General features: G+C 36.9%; 1 protein-coding gene across 21 annotated transcripts in view; it reads left to right on the plus strand.

Moving 5' to 3' along the window:
• Positions 1-13,404, plus strand: part of tbc1d4 (TBC1 domain family, member 4) — a 58,198-nt gene extending 44,794 nt beyond the window's left edge. For 4 of the 21 annotated variants that reach the window (XR_015499449.2, XR_015499456.2, XR_015499452.2 and 1 more), the window contains 6 exons: positions 1,154-1,398; positions 3,859-4,018; positions 4,158-4,327; positions 7,325-7,501; positions 9,481-10,823; positions 10,895-13,404. Coding sequence is in view for 4 of the 21 variants with exons in the window: in XM_087267909.2 (XP_087124035.1) it covers positions 1,154-1,398; positions 3,859-4,018; positions 4,158-4,327; positions 7,325-7,501; positions 9,481-9,711 (983 nt within the window). In the remaining 17 variants the exon portion in view is untranslated. Of the gene's footprint in view, positions 1-1,153; positions 1,399-3,858; positions 4,019-4,157; positions 4,328-7,324; positions 7,502-9,480 lie in introns of all 21 variants that reach the window. The other 17 variants (XM_087267909.2, XM_087267911.2, XM_087267910.2 and 14 more) reach the window with 7 other exon arrangements.
• The last annotated feature ends 8,844 nt before the right edge of the window (positions 13,405-22,248 follow it).

Here is a 22,248-nt window from a genome sequence, read left to right on the forward strand (position 1 = left end):
GTACTATTTTATGTATATCAATTTTGCCATGAAATAGCCATACATTGCTGATGTGGCAATAAATAAATAAATAAATAAATAAATACATACATACATACACACACACACAAACACACACACACACACGCACACACGCACACACACATACACACACACACTTATGCATTCTTACATACTGGAAGCTAGAGGGTGCAACTCCACATAAGTGTCAAAGAAGACTTAAAGCTATCCAGTTAATAGTTGACCTAAAATGGAAAATTACCCCATAATTTACTCACCCTAAAGCCATCCACAGTGTATAAGACTATATTGCTTCAGACAAACACAGTCTGAGTAGTTTTATATTTTATCCAGGCTCTTCCATGCTGTATAAAGGAGTTGGGTAATGGCTGTTTTTTGATGCTTCCAAAAGCGTTAAAAACAAAACCAGCTTCCTGGAGGTTAACACATGTCTTATGAAGCAGACCCATGTGGTTTTGTAACTAAAAATATTTCTCCTTTTTCAATTAACTTAAATCAAGTTCTCAACTTCTTCTGTGACTCGATGTATGATGCATGACTTAAGACATATTCGTGGTGGAATCTCTGGTGAGAGTAGATGAATGCAGATAACTAAATGCGTTTATCTATTTGAATGTGTGTATTGACAATTTAAAATGTCACAAGATTTCATTGTAAGAGAAGAAGAACTCTTTTGCAGTTTTATTTGTTTGAGTCAGAGTTCATCATTATCATCATCACACGCCATAGCTCATAGTTTGCCCTAATACTGACTTAAAATAAAGTTTATAACCATAGAGAATACTTGAAAATAGCATGATTCTTTCCCGATTTATGTTATAAAGTGGATTTAACTATATCAGTAACTCTCTTTGTTTTTAATCAAGCTCATACACATAATTTTCAGATGGATACTAGTGTTACTGTTGTACATGGATCAATTTTTGTGGCACTGTACAGCCCTGACCAAACCATCATAATCATTTGTTAATTTTTTGTTATTATCACCAGAGACAAATTCTTATAATGGGGAGAGTTACAAACAATAAGATATCACTCATCCCTAAAATGCACTTTTAGAATATATTTAGATTTGTAGAGTTATATTTTTGACCCAGCACATTACTGAAGAGATGTTTCCCATGATTTCCAGGCCGGACGTTTCCAACGCACCAGTATTTTAGTGCTCAGCTGGGAGCCGGGCAGCTGTCTCTGTACAACCTACTAAAGGCTTACTCTTTGCTGGACACTGAGGTGGGCTACTGCCAGGGCATCAGCTTTGTGGCCGGTTTGCTGCTGTTGCACATGAGCGAGGAACAGTCTTTCGACACCCTCAAGTTCCTTATGTACGACTTGGGTATTCGCCGCCAGTACCGTCCCGACATGATCTCTCTGCAGGTACACTGTGTGTGAGTGTAAAAGAGTGTCAGTTTTCACTTCATGTTCATGTTTTTCTTTCAAAACTGGTATGTTTGCTTGTATGAATATGCGGTTTGTTAAATGGTGCAGAACTGGTTTTTGTGACAAATAATGTGGTGAGCGGGGAACAATGCATACTTAATTGAATGAGTTTGGTGTTGCGTTACTCAAACTATTATTTAGGAGAATGAATAAAAGAACATAAAAAGTATTCACATTGCACATAACTTTTAGCATAATGGTTGAAAATATAACGTTTGACCAAATTAAAATGCAGAAAAATCTTCTTTTTTTTGCCTCTTTTTTTGAAACATTCTTGTTTTAACAATGCTAAAATCTTGCTTAATTAATGTGTGGTGTAATGCTACAGTACATCCACACAAACTATGCTTATTTCATATAATTTAAATAAAATCCACTATAGCAAGACACATCATCATAGTGGCTATAAGTAGGTTGGATCCCATGTGTAGATTTCATGTTTAGACAAATACAAATTCCTCTTTTCTAAAACAATATTGCAAAGTGCAATGGAGAACTTTTGTTTTTGCACATTGATGCAACCACACCAATAGGTGAGGGCGTGGGGGGATATATCCCCTTCACTTTTAAAGAAAAAACATTTAGAAATAGGTCATTAATAATCATTCATTCATAGTTTTTTTTTTGGCTTAGTCTCTTTATTAATACGGGGTCGCAACAGCGGAATGAACCGCCAACTTATCCAGCACATGTTTTACGCAGTGGATGACCTTTCAGCTGCAACCTATCTCTGTGAAACATCTATACACACTCATTCACACTCATACACTACGGACAAATTAGCCTACCCAATTCACCTACAGTGCAAGTCTTTGGACTGAAACCTTTGAACCGGAGCACCTGGAGGAAACCCATGCGAACGCAGGGAGAACATGCAAACTCCACACAGAAACGGCAACTGACCCAGCCGAGGCTCGAACCAGCGACCTTCTTGCTGTGAGGTGACAGCACTACCTACTGCGCCACTGCATGGCCTTGATCAATAATTATATGAACTTAAACTTTTGGATGTCATTCTGCTGCCCCCCCACCACCTTTTAAAATGTCAGCTACGCCCCTGACAATAGGTGTCAGTATAATGCTCAAAGCAAACAATTTTGTATCATTCAAAACAATGTCTTTACAGGAAATTATCCTATTTCGAAGTGAAATATCTAATGTTTTAGTGTATAAATAAAACAGTCCCTTTTTATTCGCGTGAGTTACTTTCTGAAAAAAGCCAAATTCGCAATTGGCAAAATCCTCAAAGTAGTCAGCTTAATTTTTTTACAATTATTATAGGTGTTTTAAGGATGTAAAACCCCTCACTTGACAATTTATACACTTTTCTCAAAAAGGCATTAACATTTTCACCATTTTTCTCTTGTTTAAACACTCTCAAAGTTCAAACCTTCATAGAAAAATCCAGTATAATAGAATGAAACAGAGATCAAAACCATTTATTTACTCCATAATGGCGTCCTACAGCTGCATAACTTCTTCCTTCATTTAGTACAGTATGTCCAGAAGTTCAACTTTTTGTGCGATGGTTAGCATCTTCCTTTGTCTTTTGGGTGCTACTACAAGTGCCTTTGACGGTGCAGCACGTTTCATCGACAATGTGAATGGGAGAAAACTTGCAAACATACAGTCCAGCACCTCAGTCACACTGATAGCGATCGAAGATTTATGTAAATTTGGCAAGCTGAACGCATTCTGTACTGTACAGGAGACACGACATAGTGGAGATTGATTGACAGTGGTCTACTGCCAATCAGGACGCAGAATTCAGTGCACTGATCAGGATGCAGAACACAATGCGCTGAAGAAAAAAAGCATGTCAAGTTGCATGAAAAAAATCTGCGAAACTGAGGCTGTGAAAAGTAAACAGCGTTGGCCTCTTATTTATGTGTGAAGTTATCATTATTATTATGTAATACTTTATGTGTTTATCAATATAGTAGTCTGATGTGGCAGCAAGTAAACAAACAAACAAACAAAAAGATGACATTTTATTGGTGGTTTTTATTCAAGTTTTTGCATCCACACCACTAGGTGTCAGTATTAATAAAACACACTTGTAATAATGTTACCTTAAAATAAGAAATATATGTAAATATTTTTCAAAAAAAAAAAAAAATTATTACTCACTGTAAATTCCTTTCTCACGATATAGAGAAAGAGTGTATTTGTAATCAGCATGAACACACATTTGCTCAAGCAGCAAGCAAACAGCCGTCTCCACCTCTTGTGCACCATTTCCTCGTCAGCTGTTAGTGGTTATTCATCATCAGATGTGCCAATCTTTAATCCCCTGAGAGAAAGCCTGCCTCAGCCAGTCACATTGCAGCCCGTTTAAAGTTCAACCCTCTAAAGTGTGAGTACATTTCTTCTCTCTCTCTCTCTCTTTCTCTGTAGATCCAGATGTACCAGCTGTCCCGTCTGCTGCACGACTATCACCGTAACCTGTACTCCCACCTGGATGAGCACGAGATCTGTCCCAGCCTGTATGCCGCACCCTGGTTTCTTACTCTCTTCGCCTCTCAGTTCCCACTCGGCTTTGTGGCCCGTATTTTTGGTATTTTTTATACTCATACCTGAACTAATGCAATGTATGTGATTATAAATGCATAATGGGTGTTGAAATTCAGATGTTTTACACTTGTTGTGGATGGCCTTTGACACTTTTGTGTGTGTGTGTGTGTGTCTTGTGTCAGACCTTCTGTTTGTGCAAGGCACAGAGGTGATTTTTAAGGTGGCGCTGTGTTTGCTGAGCAGCCACGAGGGAGAGATACTGGAATGCGACAGCTTTGAAAGTATTGTGGACTACCTTAAATCTACCATCCCTACCCTCACTCACAGCCAGATGGAGGAGATCATCACTAAGGTACTTTAAAAATAAAACAAACTTTACACCTGTGTATCTGAAGCTTTGTGTTGGAGCAATCATTTATCAACAAATCTATATTTATATGTAAGTATTGATGTTAATGTGTTACACAGGGAGGTGGACATTTTATTGTGTGTTTTTTTTTTAAATAAAATGTTTGTGAATGCAGGAAAGTGTTTGTTTTAGATCCTGTTAGCCTTTCTGATTACACTTTGCAAATATAACAGCTTTCGTTTGTTTGCACTTTTGCTGTTTATTTCGATCATATGAGGTAAATGCGAACAATACTTCTAAAGAAGTTATTAATTAAATTTCTGAATAATTTCTTTAATTACCAAGACATTATTTACAACCAAAATATATGTATTTCTTAATATTTTTCAATGGTGGTTGGCTAGTGTTAGTATTATGTTCTATGTTTTGGTGTTTTTTAATACCAAATTTTACCAAATGTCTATATTAGGGGTGTAAAGGTTCACAAAAATCATGGTTCGGTTTGATACGGCACACGGATGTCACGGTTTGGTATGTTTTCGATACAGCAAAAAAGAAAAAAGCCAGAGGATTTCTCGGATTTAATTTTTTTTATGTATTAAAACTAACATCACAAAAGTATGATCTTGTTTTTTATTTTATTTTACTTTAAACAGAGATAAAGCTGTACTTCTGGGGTTTCTGCTTAGCAGCAAATAAAACAAATCCTTCTTTATACTCAAAAACAAAAAATCTGCTTATATAAAAATTGTAGTAAATATTGTAGTAGTTAAACAAATAAAAAGAAAAGAATAATTTAGTTTTTATATGGAACTCAGTTTCAATCTATTTTTAAGTAATTTTTTATTTTTAGAAAGATGAGTGTGCACCTTTTCTTCAGACAGCATAGATCTGCTTGATTTGGCGGTCGGTCACCTGCCATTTTAGTGGATCTGAAAGCAGGATTTATCTGCCTAAAATGGTCTTATGAAGGAATAATGTAACGGGGCTCTATCACATTTAACATTTTCTGAAAATCTCCAAATTTCCACTACTGATTAAGGTCTCGCAGGGCTCGAAAATTAGCCTTTTTCTTGGTAGCACCAGTGTTCTTAACTTAAAAAATTAGGTGCACCAGACAAAATTTAGTCACACCCACCAAATATTATGAGCACCGTTACTACACGTTTTATATTAACAGATTCTATTATATATTAACAACCTAATCACAACTAAGAATTAAAGAAAAATCTGGATGCGCTCACTGGCCCTGCACACACTGCTTGACATGAATGAGATAAACTGAATTAACAATAATCACTGTTCTGTTCTCACGGGTGCTGTCTGATATTGCACAGATGATATTGACAGATAACTTATTATTTGCATACTCATTTATATTATTATTTTTATATTATTATTTTTAAAACCTTTATAATCTTAATGCACTTGATTAGATCGTACCAGAAACAAATACACAATTATGCTTTTCTTTATTTCCTGTTTGTTTTATTTGATAATAAAACTGATTAAAATCTGTTCCATTATTTCTTTTGTTAATTAATTTCTGTGGTCACTTCTTTAACTTGCTTTAGCCTTTCCTTTGGCTTAGTTCCATTATTCATCAGGATGCCCTTCCAGCTGCAGCCCATTACTGGAAAACATCCATTCACACTAGCATTCACACTTTCACAGTCATACACTATTGCCAATTTAGTTTATTCAATTCACCTATAGCGCATGTCTTTGGATTGTGGGGGAAACAGGAGCACCCGGAGGAGGCAGAACATGCAAACGCCACACAGAAACAGCAACCTTCTTGCTGTGACGTGACAGTGCCAACTGCTGTGCCATTGTGTCGACATTAATAGAGATTCCAAATAAAAAAATACCATGGCAGACATCAAAAAAAAAAAAAAGTTACCAAGAAAAGCCCTTAGGTGGCAGTGCCTTAAACAGAAGACTTACACAGAAACATGGGAATAAAATAGAACAATTAAAATCCTTAAAGTTTTATCTTAATAAATTAGTTAAATTAAGTGCCTTCACTTCTTGACTTTGTTTGCAAAGCATGGGTCTTAAACTTCATTTTCAACTCCTGAAAGATATGTTCAGAGAGGAAACGGCTTCAATATTTTTTTATTCTTATAATATACAGCACAAAGTTTCTGTAGATCCGCTTTTCCAAATCCATTAGTAACTTGCACAGGTTTGCAGAGAACTTCTGTATTTTATTAATGTTTTATACTTATTCATATGATAAAATATATACTTAATATTAATTATTAATGTGTATTAATTCAACATTGTCAAATGTATGCTACGCCTCAAATGACAAAGACATTTATAGTAATATTCATTAGCTAGTTTTCCCAGCCTCTTTCAATGTTTAAACAGATGTAAAGACTTAAAGAAATCTAGTTAAAGCATACTCATTGTTTCCCGTTCTGTTTGTAATAGTTGTGTTTTCTGTATTTTACCACTAGATGGAGCCAATTGTCTTAATTTTTCAAGACTGAAACCTTATCGGTCGACAAAATATCCTGGTTTATAAAGAAAGACACAAATAACTGGACCATTATTTTTTTTAATTGTCATACTTCATGCTAGAGCTTGTTTGTGACTATCTGGTTGCATTATTTTGTAAGAAACATTATTTTGTGTGGAATGCCCAATTTATTATGTTAACATGCTTTTTTTCTGAAGAGACTTAAAAAGAAATATTTTTTTTATTGTGAATCCTTTAAAAAATGCTAGAATGTTTATCAAAAGTAAACCTTAAAAGACTTTTAGATTTTTATCTTCTCTATTATGTTTTGCTGAGGATTTGTTTTTATTGTTTTAATTATTTTTATTTATTTATTTTTAGATTTTTATATAGATTCATAAAATATCTGTATGTGTATGTGATCTGGCTTTGCCATGAAATAGCCAGAGAAGCTGATATGGCCATACATTAAAAATCTCTCTCTTTTCTAAGAACCGGTGTGATAATTCTGATGGTAAAAAAATGTTTTGCAGGCGATTGAGATGGACATCTCTAAGCAGCTACAAGCGTATGAAGTGGAGTATCACGTCCTGCAGGATGAGCTTTCAGATGCTCCTCCACTGTCAGAGGACTCTGATAGACTGGATAAACTGGAGAAAGCCAATACCCAGCTCAGGAAACAAAACATGGACTTACTAGAGAAACTGCAGGTATGTGGATGAATGTTTTGTGCTCTCATGGCCAGTGGGTGGCAGTAAAGTACCTGAAACCAAGATCTTCACAGTAGCGCATCAGAGTTTACTACCAACAAATATATATATATATAAAAAACAAGATCATTTGAGTCAGATATTTAAGTAGACAGTGGACATCGACAGTTCAGCATTTAACCTGAAATGTAATGATAATCCAAATGATAAAAGTTTGTTGTTCCATCACACGCTGACGCTGGTGTTTATGAATGTGGCAGAATGAGTGATCCTTGAAACTCTATTAGTCTAAACATGTAACAGCACAACATGTTCATCGCCAACTGGTTCCTAAAAACAACTTGTTGCTTAAAGCAAGATGTTCCTAGTAGCTTGATTTGTGGGAGAGTGAAATGCTTTTTGGCTGTATTGTCCAGACTAACGTAATAGTATTTGGATGCAAAACTAACTATCGCTAATAAATGTAAACAGTTTGCCCTGAAAGATCTAACACACTTTTTAGCCCACTGATTTTTGGGGGAATTTATCACGTTTAAATTTAATTTAAGCAAATTGTTCTTTGTTGTATTCAGTATCTATTCACTAACATTTATGGGGAAAAAATGAAGAGACTATTTAAAAGTTTTTTTTTGTTACTTTTACTAATGTATATGTTTGAGTAAATTATTAATAATGGTTTTGGTATATAAAGGTCTGATGGAATATCTTTATTATTTTGTATTTAAGAGCATTTTGGTTTTTGCTAAAAATTACATTTAATAATTTTCCTTTGGATTAGTACCTTTATTTATCAAGGTTCGCCACAGAGGAATGAACCGCCAACTTATCCTAGGTTTTACACAGCGGATATCCTTCCAGCCACAACCTAGCACTAGAAAACACCCTTACATTTTTGCATTCACACCCAGCGACCTTCTTGCTGTGAGGTCATGGTGCTAACCACAATTCGTCAAAATAGGTGTTTTCATTTGTTGTGATAGAAATCTGGGTTATCCCACCAAATATTGATTGCTTAAATTATCTTAAGTTCTTTTTTATTGTCTATATATGAATGAAAACAACTTTTTTCTTATTTGACGAGTTGTTTTTTTTTGAGTGAAAACTTGCTTTATTTTAAATTGAGAAGAAATGCCATAAGTAGTTTACAGAATAAAGCACAATAAATGACATTTTACTCAAGCACAAAATTATCAACAGTTGTCAGTGATAGAGGCAGATGAAGCAGAAATACAGCACATCAGTCAAAAATACAAAGTAAGTTTATTTCATGTATATGAGGTGTTTATACATGTGTGGTGTTTATTCAAGCCTTTTATGAAATGATGAGTCTCACACAAATGCCGTTTGCAGTATACACACAGACACACACACACACACACACGTATGTGCATTTACTGACACCATACGGCTGTGGTGATTTATAGCGGTTAAGAATTACATAGCAATTTTACTGTCTTTATTACAAATATGCTCTGTTTTAAAAAGTTTGGAACAGATACAGTTGGAACAGTTGGAACAGATATTTTAATCCAAGTTTATTTGTAAAGAAAAATATTGCGTGGACGTGTATACATGTTATAGAAACATGGTGGCTGTCAATCAATTCTGTGGGCGGGGAAAACCGTGTCATAGGTGCCCTTTAAAAATTGCAATAAATATTTTTCAGCAAGAATGTGTTAAATTGATAAAAAAAATTTATTGTTCCATAAAAATTGTTTATATAATTTATTAATTTTTTTGTCATTTTTAATGTACAAAAACTTACATTTTTTATATATATATAATTAGATTTTTTTTTTTACTTTTTTAAAACTGTTTATCAAATATATTAGAACATTTCATTATTTGTGGTATGTTTTTCATCAAACATCTGTTACTTTTTAATTGTTCAATCAATATGTTGACACAACAAAATTTGTGAATATTTTTCATCATAATACTCATTCATCACACAAATCTCACTTTGTCCTTATTTCTAGGCGGCTCGTTTGAAGATTCAGACATTGGAGAGTAGCGTTGAGAGTTTCCTGTCCCGCGAAAGCAAGATGAAGCACCTGATCCGCTCTCTGGAGCAAGAGAAAGCCTCCTATCAGAAAACCATCGAGCGTATGCGTAACAGTTTACCATCAGACACCACGGCTGAAGTGGAGATGACACAACTCAAATCCAGCACTAACGGCAAAGCCAAAGCTGCATGTAACAAACCTTAAAGCTCCGTCCAACTGACTGATGCAACTTATACTGTAGGTACATTAGAAGAGCATCAGTCTGCTTCTTCCTCTTTTGTGTTCCAATCGTTCTTCACCTTTGGCCTAATCAATCTGGAAACGTTTGACACCTTGCAGCCGCACTAAAAAAGTAAAACGATACGCAAGTGTTGTCTTTCCAAAGAGCAGCATGACTAACCCCATTGCATTAATGTCCACATGTGACTTTTTACGTTCACTGTGAACTTCTTTTTGACCTGGCACTCCGAACCAGGAGTTTGGAGGAAACCAAATATTTACCAGGTCAAATTTTTGCTGAAAGTGCTTCACCTAAAGTACAGGCAGGAAGTGAAACCATCTGCTGCTGGCTTTCTCTGCAACTTACAAACTGTCCTGTTTGTTCCTATTTTGCAGCTCATGGGGCTTCGAGTGACTCCCTGTCTGAAAACATGAAGGGAAACTTGTCTTAAACCGTTGCACAGATTTCTGTGTGTGCCTGAAGATCTTGTCGGATACTATGCCATAAAGATGTGTGTATACAATCTTTCAAACTCAGTGGGTCGCCTTCAATCCTTTTAGCATAGTCCATTTTTTTTTTTTCAACAGTCACTTGATTTTTTTGTGTCGCACCAACTGTACTTGACATCTGCGCACATTTTTGTAGCATTGATCTCAAATTGTCTTTTGAGGACGGCGCACGAAAAGAACATTTGATGGGAAGCTGTCAGAATTCATGAAGATGTCAAAGGCTAAAGCGTTCATTTCCTTTGTCATACATTTTTGGGCCTTTAGGCACGTGAGCCTAATACAACAAAAATGACACTGATTCAAATCGCCTGATGGTGGCCAAATAAGATTGTACAGGAATCATGTCTAACCATGTGAATGTAAAATTTAAGCAAGAATATCTACTTGAACACTCATTCTTGTTCGTCTGTCTTCAGATTGTCTGATTGTCAACACTGAATCACAACTTGCCTCATTTTCGCAGTTTATTGAATGATTCATAATCGTAATGTGTAAAACACTTACCGCAGTGTTCGGAAATTTAATTGAGTTTCTGTCCATTACTGAACTTCGGGTAAACACTATATTTTTGATAAGATTGAAAACAAGTCTTTGAGGGACAAAAGTACAGTGCATTTATGATGGAATGTGCATTTGTTTAACAACATACTGACTTAAGGTCTTATTCCATAAAGCTAGATTAGCTGGCTGGCCCGTTAAGTTTTTACCAATTCTGGGTTTTAGGTACCATAAAGGTAGCTCAGCTCAGTTCAGATGCTCAATAATACCGTGGCAGCAAAGAGTAATTAAAGTTGGGCTACCTTCATGTTACCTAAAACCCAAAATTGGAGCAAACTAAACTGAAACTTAACTAGCTATACAACTAATCCAGTATACAGGTTCAGGTCCAGGTACTCTGTTTTGAAACGACAAACAAAAAAAAAAACTTTTAATAGACAAAATCTTCAAAAAAGTTGATCTAGAGCAGGAGCACTCAACCCTGTTTCAGGAGGTCTACCTTCCTGAGTTTAGCTTCTATCCTGATTAAACGCACCTGAACCAATTAATTAGAGCACAGCACTTGACAGTTACAGGCAGGTGTGCTTGATTTGAGTTGCAACTGATATCTGCAGAAAGCTAGATCTCTAGGAACAGGGATGATCACCCCCTATTTAGAGCAGGGGTTGAGTTTGAGACATATGCTCTAGATCAGGCATGTCCAAACTCGTTCCTGGAGGTCCGGTGCCCTGCAGAGTTTAACTCCAACTTGCCTAAACACACCTGCCTGGGTGTTTCAAGTATACCTAGGAAGACCTTGATTAGCTTGTTCAGGTGTGTTTGATTAGGGTTGGAGTTAAAATCTGCAGGACACCGGACCTCCAAGAACAACTTTGGTGATCCCTGCTCTAGATCAAGAGGGCCCAAACTCGGTCCTGGAGGGCTGGTGTCCTGCATAGTTTAGCTCCAACTTCCCTCATCACACCTGCCTGGAAGTTTCTATTGTACTTAGAGCTTGATTAGTTGGTTCAGGTGTGTTCCATTTGTGGTTGGAACTGAAATGTACAGGACACCGGCCCTCCAGGACTGAGTTTGGGCACCCCTTTGGGCACCCCTTGAGCATAGGTCTCGCACTCAGTTCCTGAAGTTTTGCAGTTCTGCACAGTTTTGATTCAACCCTAATCAAACACAGCTGATCCAGCTAATCAGGGTGTTCAAGACTACTAGAGATGAATAAGCAGGTGTGAGTTGGAGGTGGTTGGAGATCAACTGTGCAGAGCTGTGGTCCTCCTGGAATTGGGTTTGAGACCATAGAGCCTTCTTAAAGTGTGCGAAGTTATAATAAATGTAAATCTGTCCCTTAAATTCTTGATTACATTTGTGTAAGATTTAAAATGGCGTCTAACCTGACTAAGGCCTGCTATACCTTTTTGTGAAGGTAAAAGGCCAGTTCACATGCACTGACAAATGGCAAAAGAAACTTCATCTTGTTTTGTCGGATCATTGTGTTACCCCTGTTGGCATCTGTCAAAGCTTGTCGTCTTCACAGATTGAACATGCTGAATCTGCGCTTGTCAGGTTGTAGAATGTCTGAGAAGTGACTTGCTGTAATCTGGTGATTGTATGTGTTCCTCTGCATGTGTCTGTGTGGTGTGAATTGGCCACAGAGTGCTCTGATGTCAAAACCTGCGAGGTGAGTTCATTGCAGTGGGCTTCCTTGATGTTTATCTAGGGGTGTTTGTAATTGGGTTTTCAATTAATGAGTAAAATTAGGTCTGCTGTAAATGATTACATGGTGATTCTTGAACAATTTGCTGCACAATGTAAACCACGTGCTTACCACAAAAAATACTGTGTGGTAATTTACTAGAAACATACATTTTTAGAAACAACTCACATTTTCAACAAGGTTGAATTAATTTTGTAGAGCAACACGTCAAAGCATTGGCCAGTTCAGTTTACTATAAACTGATAGTTACTTATAAATTGTAAAAGAAACATTATAAAAACCAATAGAGAGCTCTTAAGAAGACCAGCATTTTGCGTGTTTTGATGCAGCACTCTACATGTCAAAACTGACATATTAAAAAGTGCTCCTGCTGGGCTGGCGGTGGTCACCAGTGGTGTGTTAAATATGTCTGATCTTTATTCTAGGTAGTGGTTTTTGATTGTTTTGGGGTCTTTTTAATGTTATCTTTAAACAAATATGCTTTTTTGACATGGCAAGTTGAAAAGATTTTTTTGGAGGGAGTGAACTACACATGTTTAATCAAGGGCTGCGGATACAGTACATCAGACTGGTACATTCTCGCAATACTCCTGCACCAAAGTAAAGGACGGTGGAGTAAGGATTCATTGTAAAACTGCATAAGAACATGGTCACATTGCCTTTTCAACATTTCTTAGTGCTGTTATGATATGTCTTCATACATATGACATAAGGTATTTTATATTCACTGTGCCAAAACTTTAGCATTACATGATGTTTCCAAATGCTGCCATTACTTCTCAACAAACTTCCCAACATGATGTTGTGTTTTGTTGGACTACAGTAGTTTCAGATTCACTTTTGATTGCAACGAATCCAGTGGAAGTGTGTATGCAGTGTGCTGACAGTATGTCATGATTGTTTCTTTTGATTTTGGCTGAGTGGTCAGTTCCCCAGCCTCCATTAAAATCAACTTTTTATAACTCTGTTTCATTTTATTATTATTTGTTAGAGAATCTTGCCAAGCTAAGCATGACCTCGCTGAAAGGGTAATATACTGATACCCTGTTTAAACTTTTCTTCTTCAGAGACTAAATTTAAGCAGCATCTCCTTGTGTTTTCAAGCTACAAACGCCAAACCTCGGTGAAACCTTCAAAATGTTGTGAGTTGGTATGCTGTATCTTTTAAAGTGAAATAACAAGTCTATCTATCTTTCCAACTATCTAGCAATAGCAAAACCTAATTACTACCGAGTCTATTCTAGCATAATTCATGCACAAATGTTAATGTTACACATGCTAAATGTTAAAATAGGTTTCAAACACGCTAGCAACATAATAACAATGTTAACCATGCCAGTAACTGTTTGTTAGCAGCGTACTGAACATGTTAGCGATCTGTTAAAACATCTTAACTGATAAAACAGGCTAGAACATGCTAGCAACAAGCTAACAGTGTTAACCTTGCTAGTAACAGCAGCAACATGCTAATTCACGCTGACTGAATCATAAAGCTTTTATGATAGTAAAACTCAAATTGACTTCTTTTATTCGTAAAAAAGCCTTTTAAAAATTATTTAAATACAAGTCTTTGTCGAGTTCTATGATCAAATGTTTGTCTTTTGTCTACTAATCAACAGTAGTTATGTCCCTGCTAAAAAAAAGGTTTAAACCAGCCTAAACTGTTGGATGGTTTTAGATGGTCGACCAGCCTAGTTTTAATGGGGTTTTGGCCATTTCCAGGCTGGTTTTCAGCCATTTCCTGCCTGGTCTTGGCTGGTTTAGCTGGAAATTGACCAGCTAAATTCACCTTGACCAGCGTGGATTAAGCTGACATAGCTGGTTTTGGCTGGGCTCCCAGCCTGGCTAGGCTGGTCGGGCTGCTTTTTGCTGGTCATCTCTCAGCCTGACTGGCTAAGACCAGGTTGGAAATGGCTGGAAACCAGTCTGGAATGGCCAAAAGCCCTCTAAAGCCATGCTGGTCCCCAGCTAAAACCAGCCAGCCAGTCTAGGCTGGTTTAAGAATTTTTTTTTCAGCTAGGGTATAAGTATCAGATAATAAAATATTTTCATATGAAGGGTGGCAATAAAGGTTAAAGAGCCGATCCTCCCTATACACAACTCATACAGCCGAACCACCAGGGGACGCCCCTTGCTCTTAAATGTGAATCTGTTCGATGCTTTCACTTTATTTAGACATGAAAACACTTTGAAATCAATATAAAAACGGCAGGATTCCCTTCTTTTCCATTACAGGCGTCGTCACCCCTCCTATGCAATCCCTTATTTTCACATCCTTGACAGGTATGTATGCTCACTACATTTATTTTATCATTGTTCAAATGTTGCACTTTGAAACCTGTTTTTAAATCTTTGGATTTTCGAATCCCCAAAGCTGCATTGTCATGTAAAGGAATGGCCAAAATACATTTTAACTGTTTAAATTCAATGAAAACATTGTCATTAAAGCTCTGTCTAGGGAGCTTAACAGATTTGAATTCAGTTTTTCACTGTGCTATCAGTCCTTTGAATTCCTCTTTGTGTGCTGAACATGAATATGAATATAAATTTGTTTCTCTACTGTTTAAGGCTCGGCTAATCCATACAAGAGCACTAGAATCCCTTTAAGACCTAAAAATGATGACATACTTGAGCCGGTTGTGCATGATTGTCCAGTAAACAGAGCCTCCTACAAGCAGTGCTTGAATATGAAATTGAGCCCTATGGTTGTTCCCTTTACCTGAGGCTGTTAAACAGTAGGATAGAGGCTCCATGGCTGTGCCAATGCTTCATGTCTGGGCCAGTATTGGTTAGTAACAACTCTACTATTTTGTGATGTAAATTTTATGCTTTTATAAAGTTGCCATTGCAAAAACCGCAATACAACAGCCTGGAGATGTTTACGGTTTCGCAAAGTCAACAGGACCACACATTTTATTGATTGTTCTCTGAGGTGCTGTTTGTAAGTCAGTGGTGAATTAAAAGGTTACCGTTATGTGCCCTGATGTTATTAATAAATATTTGGTAGAAAAATGAGTAATGTCTGCCTGCTGAGGTGGAAAAACCATATTGAAATATTCATAATGCTCAATAATACAACACTATCAGATGCCACATGAATATGGTTTAATCTGAGTTAATACACTGATAATAACATCCTAATCAAGTCACACATAGTTTTAAACATTATTAATTTAAATTATTATTATAATAAAATAAAAATACATTAAAAGAGGCATATTTTAAACTTGAGTGATGTTCTGAAATGTTTAAAAATTGATATTTGGAAAGTGTAAATGATGTGTTTTGATGTATTATTTCTTGCTTTGCATACATATAGTGTTTAAGTTATAATCTGAAGACATATATAGGGTGATATTACTACACACACATGCTATAAAATACTTCATGGCTGGTGTAAATGTATAATCATCCTGAAAATGAATTCAATGAGCAATAATTTCTTAATATTTTACCTTAAGCTTATTGATAAAGAGACATCTCAAAATTGCTTTATTAGATTTACAACATTTATTATATTGGATTTTAATCTACTTGCTATATAGATCTGAAACAAATTTTATGATAGGAAGAAATGTTAGAATCAAAATGTTTGAAACATGCTAAAAACGTAGCCATGCTAGTTATAAGTTAGCAGTATATTGATTAGCGATATGTTAAAACAAGTTAGATCAGCTAGAACTGATAAAGTTAGAATGCAATTACTCATACAATGCAATTAATAATTTGGATACACAGTATTTAACTGTAATATGAACTATTTCATGGTAGGACAGTTACATAGCATGTTACTGTATTTTAAAGTTGGATTGTTAAAATTACTCTTTATTTTACAGTAAAGATATAAAATACTGTAAGTAAATAGAGCAAGATAAATGGTGCTGTAAATGTAAATACAGTATGTTTGCTGTAATTGATCTATTGTACATTAAGTTACTGATGAACTGCTGCCAGTACTTTACTGTGGCTTCTACAGGAAATTAGGAGTGTACACTTGCATGGTCATAGACTGAACAAAAGTAAACCCAAGGTTATTTTAAAAACTGGGTAAACAAAAAACAACATTTAACAGCATTCTAAAAGCTCAAATGTTGCACATTTTTATATTACAGAGTATTGGCATACACACTCACCGGCCAATTTATTTGGTACTCCCTTACTAGTTTAGGGTTGGACCCCCTTTTGCCTTCAGAACTGCCTTAATCCTTCGTGACATACTGTAGATTCAACAAGGTACAGGAAATATTCCTCAGAGATTTGACATAATAGTATCATGCAGTTGCTGCAGATTTGTCGGCTGCAGATCCATGATGCGAATCTCCTGTTCCACCACATCCCAAAGGTGCTGTATTGGATTGAAATCTGGTGACTGTGGAGGCCATTTGAGTACAGTGAACTCATCGTAATGTTCAAGAAACTCGGAGGTGATTTTCCCTTTTGACATGGCGTGTTATCCTGCTGGAAGGTGCCATCAGTGATGGTTACACTGTGATCATAAAGGGATGGACATGCCCAGCAACAATACTCTGGTAGGCTGTGGCATTGATACGATGCTCAACAACAACCATATCACGTTCAAAGTCACTTAAATCACCTTTCTTCCCCATTCTGATGCCCAGTTTGAACTGTAGCAGATTGTCTTGACCATGTCTACATGCCTAAATGCATTGAGTTGCTGCCATATGAATGGCTGATAAGAAATTTGCATTAACAAGCAATGGGAAAGGTGTACCTAATAAAGTGGCCGGTGAGTGTGTCACCAGGCTATAAAGGTACGAATGAAACTCTTCATTCCAGTTGACATGTTTCTGTCAGTTTTTGACATTTCCCTATACTCACACGCTGAAACAACTGCTTATACACTGTACAACGTGCAGTGTTTCTATGCCTGGCCAAACCATGTCAGTCAACATGAAGCATTGGCTGTCAGTTGTCTCAACACTTAAAGGGCTTTTCACACTACATTTAACTCTGGGGTTTCTTCATTGTAAACATCTTTTTAGGGTAAACCATTGGAACTAGCCACTAGGCCAATCTCCAGACAACTACTGTACATTTTCCATTCAAGCCATCTTCGTGGTTGCACTGTTTGACCTGTAGTTACATATAACAGGAATATCAAACTCTGCATCCAAAAAAATCACTAGCTGGACGACGCTACTCAATTCATGTTTATTACTATCACGCGTTGACAATGTAAATTGTGTCAAAGTAGCTTAACAAAAGTTCTAGCAAATTGAAACGGTCAGTCCAATTTCCGGAGTAAAACCAAAACCAAGCAATCCAGTGGCGAAGAACAAAACTTCACCAATTGACGAAAGGGAAGGAGGAAAAAAAATTAAATCATCGAAGCTATGACCAAAATCATGCTGTTGTTGAGCTGTGGCTTTGTGTTAATGAAGATGGAATGTAGATGCATAAATTTAGTAGTTTAAAGAGCAAATAGCACCTATGACAACTTGCAGTGCAACAGATCATTAAGGCTAACATTAACTCTCTTCATGTTCACATCTTGAAATGCTTTTTAAAACTGTAACACTGTTTCGGACGGGATGCATTCATCCAGTTATCAGTAGCACTGCAATACTTTATAAATAGGTGATATTGATATGTGGTAGCATTATATATAATGCATTATTCAATACAGAATGTGATATTTAAAAAAATATATATAACCAACATGAGCTTCATATTATTTCAAGGAAAAGAAAGCATGACTTTGCAGCATGATGGCTCAGTGGTTAACACCGTTGCCTCAGAGCAAGAGGGTCTCTGGTTTGAGATCCAGTTGGGCCATGAGGCATTGCTGTGTAGAGTTTGCATGTTCTCCCCATGTTGGTTTGGGTTTCCGCCAGGTGCTCCGGTTTCCCCCACAGTCCAAAGACATGTGCTATAGGTGAATTGGGTAAACAAAATTGGCCGTAGTGAATGAGTGTGTGTGGATGCTTCCACGTACTGTGTTGCGACTGGAAGGGATTCCGCTACAGAAAACATGTGCCAGAATATTTGACGATTTATTCCTTATCAAATAAGGAACTAAGCCGAAGGAAAACGAATGAATGAATGTATTGCACATCTAACCTTCTCTTATGTTAACTCAAGTTTTAGGAATGTCATTCTGAAACATCCGCCAATGCAACATTAATTGTTAGCCCTGGTTAAATTATGATCAGAGTAAAACGTGAAGTAAGAAAACCTAGAATTCCTGTTACCGTGGGTTAACTATTTCACATTTGAGAGCCTTAATGAGTGCCCGGCTGACCTGTGAATATTCCTCTGCGTAATGGAAGACTGAGCTGATTGAGTTCTCCCTAATAAATGTCTGTGTTTATGCAAAACAGCGTCGGTCCTTTCATAACCAGATTCCTCCGAAGAACTGCAATTTTTTGGCCCAGAAAGTAGCGAGATGTAGTCTTACAAGATAGATGGGAAGTTAAGCCCAATTTTCCTGCAGGGAGTAGACAATGAGTCATTGGACCAGATGTAGGACCAGCTGAGAGACGGAGACAGCACATTACCCACCCTTCATTTCGATAAACCTCCCTTTGATGGCGAGAGGATGCAAAAATACCACACTTGGAGCATTGTCACGGTCCTTTATCGCTCTCTCGGAACAAAAGGCAGCATTCCGTACGTGTTCCCTGGTGAGGGTGTTTCCTGTGGAGGGGAAATGCCTGGACGGATCGTGGAAGTCAGTAGGGGATTGGCGCACAGAGCACTTCCTCTGCACGACCTTATCAGTGCTTTCTGTTTAATGCCGTGTCTATCCTTCCACGCATAGCGGTGCACAATAAAGAGGCTTCATGTCAAAGACTGACAAAAGTGCTGCAAAATACTAGCCATCAAACTACTCTGATTGGGGCATATTTTCAGTCCTGTTGTGAGGACAGTTTTCAAGACAACAATAGAAAACCATTACAAAGGTTTGTGTCTATATAATGGAAAGTACAATTACCTTCACTTACTGTAAAATAGTAATAAAAATGACAATAATCAAATAACTAAACAATAAAATGTGTTTAGAGTTAAAGGTATAGTCCACCCTAAAAAAAGAGAGAAAATTTCAATTAATCACATTAAAGTAGTTTTAGGGTGCTTTCATATCTACACTTCTGTTTCGGTACCTGTTTTGTTTGCCCAGTTAGCCCGGTTTGTTTGGCATATGTGAATCAAGCAATCGTGTTCGGATCCACCCCAAAACAATCGGTCCGAGATTACCTGAATGAGGTGATCTTGGCTCGATTGAAACAAATTCGAAGCTCATTGACTGTAGTGAGAAAGCAATACAATCCGAGCCCGGCTATATCACATTGTATCATGGATCTGTAATAGACATATATGGCTATATGAAGAGAGAGTTATGAGAAGGGTGGGACATCACAATTTTAATCCCTGTTTCGGAACAAGAGAATCGATCCACAGGTGTGAAAGCACTTCTATGAAACTTCTATAATTTCTTTCTTCTGTTTCATGCATAACAGGATGTCAGCCCCTTTCACACATACAGACTTTTGCCGGAAAATACCAGTAAATTAGTTTCCACAATATTCCGGAAAGAGAAGTTGTAACATTACCGGTAATTTGCGGCAATGCTGCGCTTTGTGAACACAGAAGGAAAATTGCCGGAAAAGCACGTTCATGCTTAACACACTTATGTGAGACGTGTACTCCAGCCAATCAGAACATTCACATGCATTTACATCCGTGCTGTTTATGAAAATAAATGAAAAAAATATTTTTTTCCAGACACATTTAGCTGCTGGATGTTAGTCAGATCATGCTTCTATGTTTCTTCTTAATGCCAGCATTGAAATTATCAATAAAATGCTTAAGATGAATCGCTGTTTGTTTGCCTTCAGGCTCTGCTTTAGTTGACGCGTGTACACTTGAAGCTACCAGTGACATCTCAACATGTGAAAGTGTTACTCCTTATGTTCATTGAAGTTGTTCACAATATCCATCCACAGAGTTTATAATGTAGTCAAATATTTACAAATACAAGCGCAGCCATTTAGAGCTCATTTTTGGTTAATGTCAGAATTTTCTGGTATTTTGGAATGGAAATTATGAATGATATTTTCCGGAAAAATTCAGAAACTTCTTTGCATGTGTGAACAGGGCTTTTTAAAATTTACCGGAAGAGTCGTTCCAGAAATTTTCCACATATTTACTGGTATCACTGTGTGAAAGGGGCTGTTATGAAGAATCTTGGGAAAAAGCAGCCATTGAAATCCATGGAGCATAAAATACCCAACATTCTTCAGGAACAAGTTTGGAACAAGTACAGGATGAGTAAATGATGGCAGAATTTTTGGGTGAACTATCCCTTTAAGATTTATTAGGTGTAGTCTGTGTCCTCCAGACATATAATGTATATATGAATATTATTTAGACTCTGAAAACCTCCACACACTTATGGTATTGTGTATTAATAGTAGTACACTAGATTTAGTTCGATTCATTGTTGATGAGAGAGTAAGTGCAATTCACTTCTCGTATTTGAAAATCGAATGTAAAGTATGAATAGTTATAATTCATATGATATTAATTAATTATTAAAAACAAATATACATTAGGGCATCACGATGGCGCAGTGGGTAGCACGATCGCCTCACAGCAAGAAGGTAGCTGGTTCGAGTTCTGGCTGGGTCACTTGGCATTTCTGTGTGAAGTTTGTATGCTCTCTCCATGTTGGCGTGGGTTTCCTCTGGGTGCTCTGGTTTCCCCGCACAAGTCAAAAAGAATTGCGCTGTAGGTGAAATGAATAAGCTAAAGTGGGTATATGTGTGTGAATGCAAGAGTGTATGTGTGTTTCACAGCGATGGTTAGCAACTGGAAGGGCATCTGCTGTGTAAAACAGATGCTGGATAAGTTGGTGGTTCATTCTGCTGTGGTGACCCCTAATTGATAAAGGGACTAAGCCGAAAAGTTCAGTTTAGGTTCGCTATCTCTAACCTATAACAAAACCTGCTCTAGAGAAGTTTAGCTGTGTAGGGTAAGTTACCAATGACACCAAACACAATCAACACTTCAGCCCAAAAACTGTAGTCAAACGCAAACGTACTGGGGTAAAAACCCAAACTGGCTCCCAGGGATTACATTCATTCATTCAGAACAACAAGTATGCGACTATATCACAGAGAATAATAGCAGCATAGCAAACACCTACAACACCTCTGTGGCATTTGAAAAAGCACCACTGTTTTTTTTCCTATAATTAAAAAAACTAGCTTTCATTACTCTTATGTCTGTGCAGTTCAGACTTTTGAACTTTCTTTTTAGCAGTTATCCTGCATTCTTAAATTAGATTTTTTTTTTATGCTGAGCTTATATATTGCTTTATTATGTTGATTTATTAACTTGTCTTATATGTAGCTGTACATTTTAGTGTATAGGATGAAAGATTTCAGTTTTTATTTTATTTTATTTATTTATTTATATATGAGCTAAGATGCAATGATTTGAAGACAGTTAAAGACATTGGGCTCTATTTTGACGGTCTGTGCGCAGAGCGCAAAACGCAGGGGGCAAACGCTTTCAGGGCGTGTCAGAATGCATTTTTGCTAATTTACGGACGGGAAAATTCGCTTTGCGCCAAGGCGCATGGGCTAAAAGGGTTGAGTTTATTTTCTTAATGAGTTATAGGTGTGTTTTGAGAATAAACCAATTAGAGTCTCATCTCCCATTCCCTTTAAGACCCAGCTGCGTCGCGCAAAGAGCGCATTCGCTATTTACAGGACGCAAAGTAAGTCTAAGTGGAAAAACTGAGCATTTCACAAGCAAACAGTTAACAGTTAACAGTTTTT

Source organism: Danio rerio, chromosome 9, assembly GCF_052040795.2.
Source record: "Danio rerio strain M-AB ecotype USA chromosome 9, GRCz13ab, whole genome shotgun sequence".
Classification (NCBI taxonomy): domain Eukaryota; kingdom Metazoa; phylum Chordata; class Actinopteri; order Cypriniformes; family Danionidae; genus Danio; species Danio rerio.